Consider the following 14,771-nt stretch of genomic DNA (forward strand, 5'->3'; position numbering starts at 1 on the left):
CTCGTAACAAAAAACCTCAAGAAGATGTGGTGACCAGTCATGTGTATTCAAGCTATCAGCCAATGCCTCCATCTTTATACATGCCTCTATCAATTGCTGCAGAACCTCCAAGTCCACGGACTACGCATGCCAGCCAAGATCCTATTGGACAGCCTAGGAGTCGCAAGATCCGAAAGAGCTGGCGATCCAGTTCCTGCAGCAAGCATCGAACTGGGCGGCGGTCTCTTGTCGGTTGGGGCAGTAGAAGGCGGCATTGTGGAAAGGTCCAGTGACGACGTCGTCTAGTCACGCGTCAGTATCCTGCATAAGACACAGAAGGAGAGAAAAACAAAGAAGGCACGTACTACCGCAGCAGTGGGCGGTGGATCCCTGGGAGCCTTGGTCGTTACCGTCCTGGTTCTTGAACTACATTCCTGATAGTCAGCTCTGCAAATATTATGTCGAACACATCAAGCTTCCTTTAAGCCCAATGTTACGAGAGTGAGTGATACGTACGAGACACACACAGGTGCGAGCATCGACCAAGCTGCTGGAGATAAGCAGCATGGCAACGGTAGAGATGATGGAGGTCTTCATTTTAAGTTTTGGTAGAGGAGTTGGAATGGTAACTTGATGTTGTAATGAGTTTGTGAGATTGCGTTTGTCTACTGGTCACATTTTCTGTTCACTGATCGGCGAAGAGTTCCAGGCTCTATATAGGATTTGCATATTCGCAGAACTTCCAAACTTTTGAAATCGTGGGAATCCTTCTCGAAGACAACTGTTGAAGCTACAATACGAGAGTCCTGCAAAAGTTAATTAGATGCCAATCTATCACCCCGGAGTTAGCGGAAGACAACAATCATCACTAATAAAGCTCATGTTTGGACTTTTTCCAGTTGTAGTTGGGTGTTTTCCGTGCCCCATGTATCCACATACTAGTCTGCCCCCCGAGTCATACGGGTTTCCCTACAGAGCCACTATATCGTTGACAACTCACTCAGGGGGTTAGGTGGTGTCGTAAATCCTGCCTTTAGAAATAGCACTCAACCTAGAGAAAAAGCTAATTTAGATTATCTCTGAAAGCTTAGCAGGCCCGGAGAACAGCGCGCACACGAATACGTCGGTTTCGCTTTCTAATAGTTACCATTCAAGGTCCGTCGATCATTCTACCAAATCGGCTCAGTTCGAATTTTTCGCCTCATAAACGCGCCGAGTTCCTCCCGAGCTGCCAAAAAGAGGTCATATTCCCCGGAGTCAGCTCGGCTAAAAGCTTATATTGCCTCTTCAACGATGTGCCCTCTTGTTTTCAGCACCCGATTTACATGGTATCACGCCTGCAGTAGCATCGCAAGCTAGTTCTTAGAAATGAAGAACGCCCTGGAGCCCATACAAGGTCCGGAGAACGGTTTCCGACAGTGCCTGTCCGTGATACCCGTGGGGGAGGGGAAATGATCTATCCGTATCCATTTTCGCCGTAGAAGCCGAAGCCTCGAACCCTGAAACTCCGAGTCATGTCTGACGGTTCACTTTCCAGCCTCGAGAACCACTTGAGAAAGTATAAGAAAGTCTTGGACAACTGGGGATATGCATACAGTTCCTGCTCCGGACTACGGAGTTCGGATAAATTGCTGAGCGCCGGCGGTGAAGCCGAATACTAGCGGTTTGCTTCTTTGCGCACCGAGTACCGGTCAAGAGGCAGGTACAAGATGCTCAAAAACATGCAATGAATCTGGACCAACTCAGAGACTGCTCTCGAAACTCTTGGGAGAGAGGGAAAATTCTAAGGTTCATCTTTCGTCCAGGAGAAAGCTTCTTCTCGGCGTTCGGACCGGCCCCACATCGCCGGCAGGGCCGATATGATCACTCGCACCTTCTCGAATCTCGCCCCGGAAGTTACGAAAACCCCGACCAGCTCCTTCTCTCTCCTGAACCCTCAAAGGACCTCGGTGTTCAAATCTTCCGGCTAAAGGCAGCTCGACTTCTCTCTCTGTTCCTCCCTCCACAACTGCTGAACTTAAAATCATCGCCCACTTTCCTACTTTCTATCGATCTGTTGGCCTTCCTGACCGCGATTTAGAGTTTCAAGCCTCACCTGAGAGACTATACACCAACTTGATGATAGACCGGTCTCTTTCGACGAATTCACAGCGGATAAATCTGCCGTCCGCGGCGTATTACGTACATTGCTCTGGTTGTTAACCAGTGCCAGAAACGATCCCGATGGCGACACGGGCATATGCGGCCATCAAAAGGCAAAGGCTCCAAAGATCCCCGAGGCAATGCTGACTCTAACTGCGTCAACGGCGAAAGGTTCTGCAATCGTCGTAAGCTCCCAGCACCCTCTGTAGCTCTAGTCTAGGCATCGCCGCTTGACGGTTCCTCGCAATCTGCTTCAGATGGTCCTAGCAACGTCCATCTGACGTATATGGTCAATAGGTTCATGCTACATCTTGCCTACCACGACAGGTTCTGGATGTGTGCATTCGGCTGTCGAAAGGCATTGGCAGCCGGAGATGGCTTGCAGCGCATACTTCCAAGATCGGACATGGCATTATCGAGAATTTCCCACAATGTCTGCTCTGGACTTTAGGACGTTCGAGCCAACAGGGTCGCTTGCCGAAGACAAGAGTTATCTGGCAGGTGCCAAAATCATGAAGCATCATGCCAAAGCTTTGGACGAAAAGGATTGCGCGACTCGATCTCGTGCTGCATTGCCGCGTACCGGAGGATCTGGCTCAGCAGTCCCCAAGTATGGTGCGGCTGCGATGGTTTGAGAGCGATAGCATACACGCTATGAATTTCAGAAACGGACTGGATCCAGAATTGCCTTTCACGGAAAGCAGAGCGACGTTTCGTTTCCAGGTTCCATGCTGTTTAGAGATGGGATGGAGAAGGTCTCGAAGGGAGAGAGGCTGTGCTTCGTTGGCAAGGATTAACTGCCATACATGACTCCTCAGATCTGTGGAGAGACAACTCAAATGATTTTTGACTAACAAATGGGCGAGTAGGGTTTGTCGAAAACACCAATTGGCGTTGTGCAACATTTCGCTGACCAAGACACACAGGGAAACCATCATCGACTTATCTTCCCTATGTCGGCCCGAGGCTGCGAAGAATCCGGATGGGTTCAGGTCCCGGCACACGATTAAAGATGTCCAGGGCGGCGGTCCGAATGCCATTCTGTCTAAGCTTTGGGAAGATGCCACCGACGGGGGCGTGGACATTGATCGAGGTTCATCTGGTCTGAGACTCGTCCGAGCCAGAAAACAACCACCGGACAATGGACACTGGCGGTTAGAACTTGGTTTGCTGGCCCCTGGGAGAGACGGCAAGAGTCAGGGCCCCCTTGTAACAAACCCCACGGAAGCGAAGAAGAGTGTTGCGCTTGGCAAAACTTCAGACCGAGCCTCACCAGGGCATCAGGGGCCACCATCGACTGGACAGCGCCGCAACGGGCTATTTCTAAAGATGGTGGAAGCTAAGAACAGTCCGGTGAGCGGCCCCGCACGAGGCGGTCCATGTTCAAATGATGTGGCACTTCGTGATGCCCCTGGAAACCAGACTACTGCACGGGACGGCGTCGAGTGCCGGTGCAAGGGGGGCGCACGCATAGGGTTGGGGAGCTGTATGATCTGCGCAGGGCCCATTGGCTTTGAGTGGCTGTTACCAAGGACCAAAAGATGCATGCTGCATTCGGGGACGCGGTGCTGTTGCAGCTCGCAGCTCCGTTGCACCAACAACACGGTCACACGGGTTCGGTTTGGACTCTGGAGAGACCGATGCCCCCCTAGAAGAAGCCAAGAGATATCTGCATCGCATGGGACGTCCGGCTCAAAACCACGAGGTTCTCCCGCAGATGCTCGCCCGGCCGAAGTCTGAGTCTCTTCGACTTGTTTTCCTTCTTTCCGACATCTTCCAACGCCAGACATACATCGGAAGGCCTCGATCGATCCATTACCGCCTCGCTGGTCGCTGTCTCTGCTTCTTCGCCGAAGGGGTTTCTGCGCTTTTTATCGTTTTCGTGTTTCTCAAACCTTGTCCGGACTTGCCCTGGCCCGGCACCCATCATCATCATCATCTCGTCCCATCCCGTACATGATTGATCGCCGATTTGGCTGAAAACGGTCGTCCAATCGTCCACCTCTCCAATATTGGCTTCAGCCCAGGTTTAAGAAAAGATCAAAGTACAAACTCAACACCACACCGTCCCGTCTGCGACGTGAACCTTTTGCGAATCCGCGTCTACTTCTTACCTTCGGACCTGTCACGACTCTTGCTCGCCAACCTTCGCTCCCTCCCGCTCTAACACGTAGAGTAACACTCATCCCACCCGGCGTCATCTCATGCCACGTTCCAGAATCCCGAGGTTTATCTTATTTCGATAATCGTTCAACACTGCGACTCTTATTACTACCCGAACTTGTCTTATCGCTTTCTTTACTTCCCGTCTGAGACATCCGCCGCGTCGGTCACTAGTACCTATTCTCTATTCTTCGTTCCTCGCTTTTTGCGCCTTTACCCTTTTGACATATTTTCCCCATCGAATCTCATTTGGTGTCCCCATCTTCTCATAACAGAAAACGTCACTGGCATGCTGGGCAATCTCCAAGCGGAAAACTAGTCGAAACAGAGGAAGGAAGGAAAGAAACGAAAAAAAGAAGGGGAAAAAACACAACGGGACTCGTCACCGCCGAGAAAGGATCATGCTGAAGGCCGTCTGCGCAAACTCTCAATCCTCTTCACCTCTTTTCGCCCGCCTTTGATCTCTCGGACCATCGTGTTGTTGTTCAACCAACTCGAGATCTCTGGTGGTGCAGCGGGCAAAAACACACCCATAATAGCCACCACCACCACCACCACCACCACAACACAATGGAGCGCCCCCACCGTCCTCCGCCGCTCACAATCCCCCCGCCGCCCCGAAGCCGGACCCGAGTCCGGAGACCTCGCCGTCCCAACGCACAACAGGCGCGACAGTTCAAGCGATGGCTGCTCCGCGCCCAAATCGCCAATGACGTAGCGCACGTCGCCGCCGCATCGATACTCTTATGGATCATGTCGTGGTTCCTCTACAACGTCTCGTTTCCTTTGACATATCCCGCAGGGTTCGTCACCATATCCCCTCACATCTACTATCCACTCGATATTCAATACATACTGACCGTGATAAATAGTCCCGCCGCCGTTGCCCTGATCGCGATCCTCTCCACAGACATCCTCCTCGACGCCCGCTCAATAGTCCACGCTCACGACCCCTGGCCAGGCTGGACCCTCCTCATTCGCCTCGTACTAGGCGCCTCCCTCATCGCAATCTTCTGGGTCTACATCTCCCTCGGTGACGTCTTTGCGCGCGGGTTCACATACTGGGGTATGTCCGACAGCTACGGCCGCGTGCTGGCGTACATGTTCCTCTGGGGCATCGGGCTCTGGGACTTGCTTTTTGTGTTGCTGTGTCGGCATTGGCTGGGCAAGGAGGTCAAAAGGTACGGGGAGAAGGCGAGACAGGTATTTGGGAACGAGAATGGGAGAAGGAGGGGGATTAGAGGGAGGATGTCGCCTGGTGGGAGCGCGATGAGACTTGGGAGTGCGGGTGGAGAGCGCCCTGAGCGGATTGGTGTCGTCGATCTCGAGGCTGCGAGGCCTGTTGAGGAGGGCGACGGCGGTGAGGTCGGTAGGGAGAGGGTTGGGTTACCTGTGAGGATGGGCGTTAGAAGAGTCAAGAACAGCGTGAGCGCGAGCGTCAACTCCGTCGCGAGTGGGATGGGGCCGGGGAATGGGATGGGAAACGAGGATTCATCGCTGCCTCCGCCTGCTTTTATGAGGCCTGCATGACAGCCGCTGGGAATTGGGAGGTTGGAAAACAAGATACCTGGCATAGCATAGTTACAGCCACGAAAAGAAATCTACATTAGTTAATGATAATCAATATCAAATGCCAACTATTACTTTTTTTTACATCTAAAATGTGACGTGGCATATAGGACGACGTGTCCGTCTAATGGCGACTTCGGTTCGTCTTGCCGAGTATCTACCTCAATTCGTCTGATTTCTTTTCAGGGAGCATGAATGATAGACGGACGTATGTCAGACGTCGTCTGTTGCAGCACATCATTCCATTTTTATGCACTGATAATAAAAGGTGTTATGTGAACTGAGTCGTGAGGGTATATCAGCGCGCAGTGAGTCTTAGTACGTCAAATTCAACGCTCAAGGACAGCTACATTAAATACTTTCAAGTTCCGACTCCAACATATCAAAGACAGCTACATCACATGCTTTCAAACTGCCTCTCTAGGAAGCACTTAGAAGCACCATAAGAGTGAGACAATGTTGCTGATGTAATGCAGTCAGGCTGCGGGTATCAATTCTACAAAGACTTCCTTCTATCTCGACATTTGTAACAATCCTACACCTATCGAATGTTCCCTGCCTAGACTTCTGCGTTTATTTGGGGTCCCTTTACAGGTGCCATGGCTTCATGTGAGCCATCTCTTTGGATGTAGAGTAGGTCTCGTCAGCGACGACTGTGCCAGCCTGTTTGCTTCGCTTCGTCTGCCGTCCCTTCGTCGAGGTCTCGATGGCATCAGCCTTGGGCGTGGTAGACGCAGGTGGCTAGCCTGCTTCCGTATCGGACTTGCCGGTCAAGTCCACCATCTGCGCATTAACATCCCCAAGAGTCGCCGCCGCACGAGCAGCGCCATCTGTAATGCCCGCCAACTTTTTGTGCAGAAATCCCAGGGCCTTGTCCCGCTGTTCTTTGTCGAAGCTCTCATACTGAGGATTGCCGGGCTCCTAACCCGCAAGGGGCTCCATAATCTGCTTCCCGTACTTGTCGACCATGAAGTGGCTAAACGCCTCCTCGTCGTTGTCGTCATACAACATTGGGTCATCCTTCTCAGACTTCAGCCGCTGGTAGAGACCATGTCCGGCTTTAGGCCAGGATTCGGGGAGTGCGTCCTCCGAGTCTTCGGCGTCTGCCTCTGCTTGATCGGCTGCGCCGGTGGGTGCGGTCTTGAGGATCCTGCGGACGCCGCCTGTTTTGGAGCGCTGCTTTGAGGGCTTGGAAGCCGGACGGTGATCTTTCTGGCGGCGGGGCTGTGACTCTCGATGTTGCTGTGTTGTGTTAGTCCTTATGCTTTAGGATGGGGCAGATGAGGGTGGAAGACGTACAACTTTTGGTTCAGCCCAATCTGGCGAGCCGAAGAGAGGCAGGTCGGGGTGCTTCTTAGATACAGAGGCGACGACGTCTACAAGGAGGCCGGGGTGGATTTGTTCGCTGAATAAGAGGAGATTAAGGAGATCGCTTCTCTTGAGATCTGCAAAGTACTCTCTTCTCTGCAAGCACGTCAGCATGGGTCCAAAGTTCTGGCTTGTCTCTATGACACTCACCTCACTGCCACTGGCACTGCCTCCTTCAAAGCCAATGAGGCTCGGCTTAGGAAACTCTGGCAGCGTAGCAAGCTTCTTCTCGCGCTTCCTCTCCACCTCGTTGTGGTGCCTCTTCCACTCCGACTGCTCCTGCTTCGCCTCGCGGTACTTTGCAAGTTCGCGCTGATACTTGGCCTGCTGCTTGTCCTCCTCCTTACAGGTGACGCACTTGAACTTGGAGGAACCGCCGCCCAGGGCGTCTGCCGAGATCTCTGGGTCATGACAAAGCTGGTGCCAGGCCTCGCCGCAGCCGCAGGGGACAATGGGGTTGCCATCTGTGGCGGAGATGCGGTTGCACTTGACGCACATTGGGTTTCCGCTGCCGTCATCCTTGGTGCGCTTCCTCTTCACTGGCGGTCTAGGTACGGGACGCTTGAGGATTGCGGGTTCCTGGTAGGCGGGGATGTTTGCGGATTTCCGGGAAGCCTCATCTTCCGCTGCCGCGCGCTTCCGCTTTGCTCCAGAAGATGGTACTGAGCTCGGCGGAACTGATTGGGGTTCTTCGTATGGGAGATAAACGGTCATAGGCAGGTGCGAGTAGTCCACAGGTGTATCTTCGACTTCCTCTGGGGCGACCTCAGGAGTTGGAGGAGGAGGAGGAGTTGCGACGAGATGGGGCGGTGGTGATGCCGGGGTAGCGCCTCTGTGACGACTCATGATGAATCGTGAAGTCGCAAGAGAGAACTGTGGCTGGTACGACTGCTGTTCAATAGCTGGCGGAGGAATTGACACACGAGGCGGTGTCTGTACATCATGGCGATGCTCAATTGGCGCAGGCTCAATTTCTGTTTGCGCAATCGGCGCAGGCAACTGCTCCTGAGATTCAGCTTCGACGGGAGCTGTTTGCACATCTTCTGGCTGTGTTTGAACGGTCATCGTGGGCAGGACTTCCATTTCGACTGTGGTATCAATTTCGCCGAATTGAAACTCATCTGTAGCTTCTGCATCGATTGCCATGAGGTCTGAAGCCGATGGGTCTGACATATTGAGATTGAAAGGTGCGGCTTGTGCCGCGATGCAGGCGTGTAAGGTGTGGATAGCTTGTGAGAGCTCTCGAATGCTGGTGAAGCTAGCAGAGCAAGGAGGTGATGCAAAGGACGAGATATTCCAGCTTCTGGATGCAGAAGCTCGAATTAAAGAGACTGACCCATCGGTTAATGAGGAATAGAATTTGAGGCAACGGGTATCTGTTTCGAAGAAAGAAAAAAAATAATGACGGCTTGCTGTGTACGCAGGAAGTCAACCGCAGAAATGCCATCAAACACGCGACCACTGTGAGTCGCGAATGTCACGTGCGCTATTCACCGAGCTCACCGATAAGGCCCACACCCTACGTGCTTTCCTACCTTGGATTTCCTCGGTCAACCAAGCCTCCCAAGATGAGGCAGGAAAGACGGAGACAGGAAGCGCAATATTCACAATACATGGCAGTACTGTGGATTCACTATGCTCTTCTTCTTCTGTGTCAATAAATTGAGCCTGCTATAGTTTCTCTCAATCACAATGTACCAAAGACTTTGATGATGGGTTAAATTTGCAGCGCCGCGCGTTACGTGGGTTGTGTAAGATACTTCTTAATCTATCATCTTACTCATCCTGCTGTGGAGAGGCTAACAAACCAGAGCTGTCATACCCGGGTGATGCAAATTTTCACTGCAGTGCTCACAGCATCTTGGGAGGATTTGATTTTACAGTGAAAATGCTATTCTATATGTCCGTACCTGTGTCTACCTACTAGTAGGCCCCTCGGTCTACCTCAGCCAACCACATCACCGCCCTTCAACGATCGCATGCGCTTCTTTGATACACTCAAGACCTTTGGAGTGTTCAAACTTGCAGTGCACCGGATGAACCATGCCGAAGACCCCCGGAATATTCAAATCTGCAGTGCAGCAGAATGTTGTTGGAAGTGAACGTGCCTATTGGGGGGACCCCTGCTGTGACTTGTCCACACATATAGCTTGAAGCCTCTAGCCTACGGCATCATGATTCTGATTGACCAGTTGAATGGTCCATCTTAAGTCATCACAACGCCTTTGGAAGAGATTAAATCGCAGTGAAGGTGAGCGATCGATAACACCACGCAGAGTGATCACTCGGGTACGACCCTCCACTTCAGCCAACCACACCCTCTCCCTTCAAAGCCCGAATCCTCTCCTCCGAGAACCCAAGATGCCCCCCCAAAACCTCATCAGTATGCTGCCCCAACGTCGGCGGCACACTCCTCACACTCGGCTCGCTCTCCGAATACTTGACCGGCGTATTCACCATCCGAATCGGCCCGCACTCCTCGTGCTCCATCTCGACAACCATGTTCCGCGCCTTCGTATGCTCGTGCTCCAGCGTGCCCTGCACATCATTCACCGCCGCGTACGGCATCCCCTTACCTTCGAACACGCGTAACCACTCCGCCGTCGTCTTGGTGACGGTGACTTGCTCGATAAGCGCCTCGAGTTCGACGCGGTTGGCGACGCGCTGGGCGTTCGTCGCGTATTTTGCGTCGTGCTGCCATTCTGGTTTGTTCAGTCCCTGGCAGAGGATGCCGTAGAGTCGGTCGTTGCCGCCGCCGAAGAGGATATCACCGTCTTTTGTCTTGAAGGATTTATACGGCACGATGGAGGCTGGCGAAAGTGTCAGGATCATATGATTGTGAACAATACGCCAAGAGTGAAACTTACGATGCGCGGTACCCCACCGCCCAGAATCCTTCTTCCCACTAATCAGACAACTACTTGCAATATTCGCCAACGTTGCCGTCTGGCAATCACTCAGCGCCACATCAATATGCTGTCCCCTCCCCGTCCGCCCCCTCGCAAGCAACGCCGCCATGATGCTGTTACTCGTATACAAACCCGTCGTGAGATCCGTAACAGCGACGCCTACCTTGACGGGTTCCCCGTCGCGGCTGCCGGTGATGTGCATCAGGCCGAACTCGGCCTCGACCATTACATCGTAGCCCGCGCGGTCCGAGTACGGCCCAGTTTGGCCGTACCCCGTGATGGAGGCGTAGATGAGGCCCGGGTTGATGGCGCGGAGGGTGTCGTAGTCCATCTTGTACTTTTTGAGAGTGCCGGGGAGGTAGTTTTCTACGAGGATGTCGCATTGCGAGACGAGCTTGTGGAGGATTTCTGTGCCGGAGGGGTGTTGGAAGTTGAGGCCTAGTGACTTCTTGTTGCGGTTCACCTTGTGTGGATGAGTTAGCTCGGTTCATATCTGTGACTGGAGGATACTCACTGCGAGGAAGTAGGCCGATTCGCCGGGTCCTTCTTTGGAGGAGCCGGCTTTGTAGGTTGCGTAAGGAGGACCCCATGCTCGAGTGTCGTCGCCGCGAACGGGATGTTCGACTTTTATCACCTCGGCGCTTCAATGGCGTCAGTACGAGTTGCTTAGCATGAGAAGATGAGTGAGATCAACTGACCCCAAGTCTCCCAGAATTTGTGTACAGTATGGCTACATCAGTCAATGTTAGCATCCAATTTCTAAAGTACGGGAGTAATGATGCTTACTCCAGCCAATACTCTCGTCATGTCCAGCACACGATACCCCTCAAGCGGCAGCTTATTGCTCGGTACCGATGAGTACCGACGCCACGCCGTCGGAAGGCGTGAGGACTGCGGACATGACCGCGCAGCCCTAGAGACTATCCGGGAGGAAATTCTAAGTGATGAGGAAGCCATTGTCTAGGTCTTTAGACAAAATCATAAAAGAAATGAGGACAAGCTTTCGCGGGGAAGTTGTTGAACAAGTTCGAGACCGGCATCATCGATGTTGGTGACTTGGTTCCCCAGCTCCGACCCCGGTCTAGCTCCGGTCCGTTGGCGGGGATGCTGTCGGGTAGGCCTCGGCATTATCCTGGTCGCCATTTATGTGGCTTAGGTAATTTAGCACAGACCATCACGGACTGCCTTCATCGGCTCTGAAACTCGGCCTCAAATGTCCCGTCTGCAGGTTAACGCGGTTGAGGGCACAACAGACATAGTATCGAACCAAAGCGAGCCGCTCATTCATATCGAACTTCTATCCTGCTATTTCTATTCTTACATGTGGCATTTCTGTACTTCTGGCCGGATATCGAGCAGCACTGACACGGAACGCCTCCCAAAATGCGGGCAAAGGAGAACAAGAAATCTCACAACGGATTTGACCAACCATCTTCAAACTAAATACGTCATCCTAGCACTTCTCGATCCCGAACTTGTACAGCATTCAGCTGCTCTCGGTCACCTCCAGTTGTCTTGAAAACTCACAAATGACGTTGCCCAGGGACCTCAAGAGTCTGCCGGCGTCGAGTTCGCGGGCCTTCGGGCGATCCAGCCGGAGAAGAAGGCGAGCCTGGTCGCCGGCGCGATGGCGATCGTGAATAAACAGGCTCCGAGTTGTTCCTTGGCCTAGCTCTGCTCGGTGGCGGAGGCGACAATGGCGATTCCTGTGATATGGGTGATATAGGTCGTGGCGTCGCGGGCCCGCCTTCGCTTCCTGAGTGGTGTCCTGGTGATAATGGCTCCTGTGGTTCATGTTCTCGGTATGTGCTGTACTGTTCAGCCGTGTCTTTCAAGGCGGAACTTCTGAACCGCTCTCCAGGAACTTCTGGCCACTGCCTTTCCCTGTAGTCGGGGGCCCCAAATGGATCTTCGGTAGTGCTGCCGAACCATTTGCCAACTTTGACCAGGCCGGCAGAGACCTTTCTTCTATGTCCCGGACCTTGCTTGGTTGCCTGAGTTCCGCGCGTAGACGTGCTAGTGAGTGGCGGCAAGCCATGCTCAATGTGGTCTGCATGCCCATCTTCACTTTCTTGGAAAGACTCCGAGTCTACCTCTCGAGCCCGATCATAGATCAATCGACAGTGTTCGCAGCCACAGATGCTAAGCGGGTCTTTCGGGGCCTCGTTTATACCGTCTAGGAGGTAAATGAGGAATGATCCCACGATTGCTAGCCCTGTTGCAACAATGGTGCCCCATTGGCCTGGAAGAGAACTGGTCAGCGACAGAGACATCCCGTAGGCACATATAACTCACCAACGCTTCCAAATGGCTCGGTATGATAGTCCATCTGGGGGCTCCAGAGATTGATCTCTCCGAGGATGAGAATGGCTAAGGCAGCGCCGCCAAAAACGAAGATCTCGATCAGATTCAGGAACCCGCTAAAGGTTCTGTGTAGATCCTTGGATTCATCGGATTCGTTTCCCTTTTCCTTCTGCGGCCCGTTCTGCCTCTTAATCCAATCGGTGATAACGATCTTGTTTCTCATAGAGATGAGCGAGATTATGGCCGGAACGCAACATGCCACCGCGAGAAACATGGCGTTTCCAAATCGAAGCTCGTTCGGCCTCGGCACCACGAAAATTTCACTAGCAGCCTTTTGCCTCAAGCGAGAAAACGGCCCGTCTGTCTGGGAACAGGTAATACCGCATAATGGACTGTCTCCGTAAGGGAACTTTCTCGGGTCCGACGATATTGGATTGCCGTTGTTGTCTTGATAGCAGGGAATAGAATTGGATCGGTAGAACTCGACAGCCAAGCTCACGAGACCTATAAATGTTGGTCAAACTTTGAGCAAATACGTCTTCTGGGGAGTTTAGCTTCCTACCTGCTAGTAACAGACTCGTCCACACAAAGACAGTGTTGCGTCCCTTTTCGTGGAAGTACGTCTCGGACTTCTTGACCGTCAACGGAACTGCGAGAATGCCAATGGAGCAAAATTGAAGCGCCCCGTAGATATCCATATCGGCAGCGTCTAGGCAATGAGTGTCAGATAGAAACTAGGGACCTTTCTGCTCCCAACTAACCATTTACGTGGAGCGCAGCAAGAACGATCCCATGCACCGCAGCCACGGCTGGTAAGATCAATGCCGCTGCTATGCAGACATCTCTGATCCATTTCTCTCCACGAGCTAGTACGCATACTGCCAAAAGAATGTAATACCTAGATCACCCTATGTCAGCTATGGCCCGCTTATCGGAGAGCATCGTCTATTCGAGGAGATTCAAAAGCTGCAGATGGGCAACGTCTTCGCCCTTTGGTTGTGTTTGTACAATTCACGCATCGCTCTACTCGTCCTGTGTCCATCTCGAACCATCGAGAGTTGGATTGCTACAGAAAGCGAGGTATAAAGGGCCGATAAAACATCACAGCGATGAGGTCTTGGGCGATTGCCTCGGACTTGTCCCCGGTTTTGCCCACCGCTTAGTAGGTTGTATGTAATCCCGTTCCATTGCATCAGAAAGTGGAGAAAGAGAAGCATCGCTCACAGGATTCGCTGGCCAAATCCATATTGCCCTGATACTGGCCATCCGCAGAAAACCTCTATGCAATCCGGAGACGATCCGCAAGACGCGGTGAGCTGATCTGTGGCCCGCTGGCTGATGATGGCACGCAATAGAGGGGCAGGTGAAAGCGGTGGCATCGCGCGTGTCCCATCAATTCTCCCGAGAGGTTGATACAGCGTGGTTCGACCATCTAATGTGGGAACGCTCGGTAAAATAAGCTTTCGTTTGTTTCCTGCTCGGTAGCAACGGTGGAGGTTGTAGATAGTCAATCGACGAAAACGGCTTTCTGCTGCCTCTCTAATCGGTAGTTGGACAAGACATGGAGGTCGTCTCCCGCCCCTCCATCCGAAGAAGTTCACCTTCCCTTCCGATTGCCCGAGTATCCGTCCAATGCTGGCATTGATTACCTCACTTGATGGTAAGGCTGTGAGTGGAAGGTGCTCGTGTGCTCGCTTGCTCTTCCGGTGCGGCTCAGCGAGCAGTGCAGAGCAACGGCGCAAGGGGCAAAAGCTTGGGTTCAGATGGCAAGCATTCCAGAAACCCCGCGGTGGTGGCGCAGCAAAAGGATTCGGTTGCCCATCTTACCGTCTTCATCATGTTATCGAGTCGTAGGATACAGAAAGGCAGGTGCTTTAGGTGAGCATCGCTGAGAATCTGACGCTGCAAAATGCCGACCGGCGAATCGACAACGCCAAGCCCCATAAGGATGGGAACACAGCAGATGTGAGAGCTTCTAGGGACGCATTGTCAACTGTTTCTGGCCAGTAGAGGTTGCAGTGCCCTGTCGGCTCTGACATTGACGAGAAACAATGTTCAATCGGAGGCACGCTGACTTGCTGATGCTTGCTGATGGCATTGGAACCGTGCAGGATACTATGCCGGTTGAGGCACTAGGGCCCAGATCAACTCGCCAGTCGGGCGTTGATGCCACCCCGCCAGCTCGCCCCGTCTCAGGTCTTAGTGCCTTTTCCTTCTCGAGTCTCCTCGTTCCCCGGACCTCACATGGCCGGGCGATCTCGCTGACGTGGGTGGATGATGTTAGCTCGGGCAGCCTGGCTGTTGGTTCTAGGTCTCTGCGGTCGACTCTGTTCTAGC

The 14,771-nt window shown here is 52.8% G+C and overlaps 6 protein-coding genes across 6 annotated transcripts; 2 read left to right on the plus strand and 4 right to left on the minus strand.

Annotated features, from left to right (window-relative positions):
- Positions 1–153: 153 nt before the first annotated feature.
- Positions 154–576, minus strand: CTAM01_12974 (uncharacterized protein; the record flags this gene model as incomplete). The annotated part of the gene is made up of 3 exons (XM_060528979.1): positions 154–281; positions 345–405; positions 496–576. The coding sequence occupies 3 exons, from the start codon at positions 574–576 to the stop codon at positions 154–156; spliced, it is 270 nt and encodes an 89-aa protein (XP_060376399.1).
- Positions 577–2,552: 1,976 nt separating this feature from the next.
- Positions 2,553–3,861, plus strand: CTAM01_12975 (uncharacterized protein; the record flags this gene model as incomplete). Its single annotated transcript, XM_060528980.1, has 2 exons — positions 2,553–2,750; positions 3,040–3,861. The coding sequence occupies 2 exons, from the start codon at positions 2,553–2,555 to the stop codon at positions 3,859–3,861; spliced, it is 1,020 nt and encodes a 339-aa protein (XP_060376400.1).
- Positions 3,862–4,854: 993 nt separating this feature from the next.
- CTAM01_12976 (uncharacterized protein) lies at positions 4,855–5,814 on the plus strand (the record flags this gene model as incomplete). Its single annotated transcript, XM_060528981.1, has 1 exon — positions 4,855–5,814. One exon carries the CDS (start codon positions 4,855–4,857, stop codon positions 5,812–5,814), a length of 960 nt encoding a protein of 319 aa, XP_060376401.1.
- A 960-nt stretch (positions 5,815–6,774) lies between these two features.
- Positions 6,775–8,394, minus strand: CTAM01_12977 (uncharacterized protein; the record flags this gene model as incomplete). Its single annotated transcript, XM_060528982.1, has 3 exons — positions 6,775–7,095; positions 7,153–7,317; positions 7,372–8,394. 3 exons carry the CDS (start codon positions 8,392–8,394, stop codon positions 6,775–6,777), a joined length of 1,509 nt encoding a protein of 502 aa, XP_060376402.1.
- Positions 8,395–9,525: 1,131 nt separating this feature from the next.
- On the minus strand, positions 9,526–11,087 carry CTAM01_12978 (CoA-transferase family III; the record flags this gene model as incomplete). The annotated part of the gene is made up of 5 exons (XM_060528983.1): positions 9,526–10,031; positions 10,089–10,593; positions 10,645–10,771; positions 10,829–10,860; positions 10,917–11,087. The coding sequence occupies 5 exons, from the start codon at positions 11,085–11,087 to the stop codon at positions 9,526–9,528; spliced, it is 1,341 nt and encodes a 446-aa protein (XP_060376403.1).
- A 566-nt stretch (positions 11,088–11,653) lies between these two features.
- CTAM01_12979 (uncharacterized protein) lies at positions 11,654–13,813 on the minus strand (the record flags this gene model as incomplete). The annotated part of the gene is made up of 5 exons (XM_060528984.1): positions 11,654–12,372; positions 12,426–12,938; positions 12,997–13,143; positions 13,196–13,332; positions 13,659–13,813. The coding sequence occupies 5 exons, from the start codon at positions 13,811–13,813 to the stop codon at positions 11,654–11,656; spliced, it is 1,671 nt and encodes a 556-aa protein (XP_060376404.1).
- Between the last annotated feature and the right edge of the window lie 958 nt (positions 13,814–14,771).

Source organism: Colletotrichum tamarilloi (genome assembly GCF_030869305.1).
Source record: "Colletotrichum tamarilloi strain Tom-12 chromosome Unknown Scaffold_86.1, whole genome shotgun sequence".
Lineage (NCBI taxonomy): Eukaryota > Fungi > Ascomycota > Sordariomycetes > Glomerellales > Glomerellaceae > Colletotrichum > Colletotrichum tamarilloi.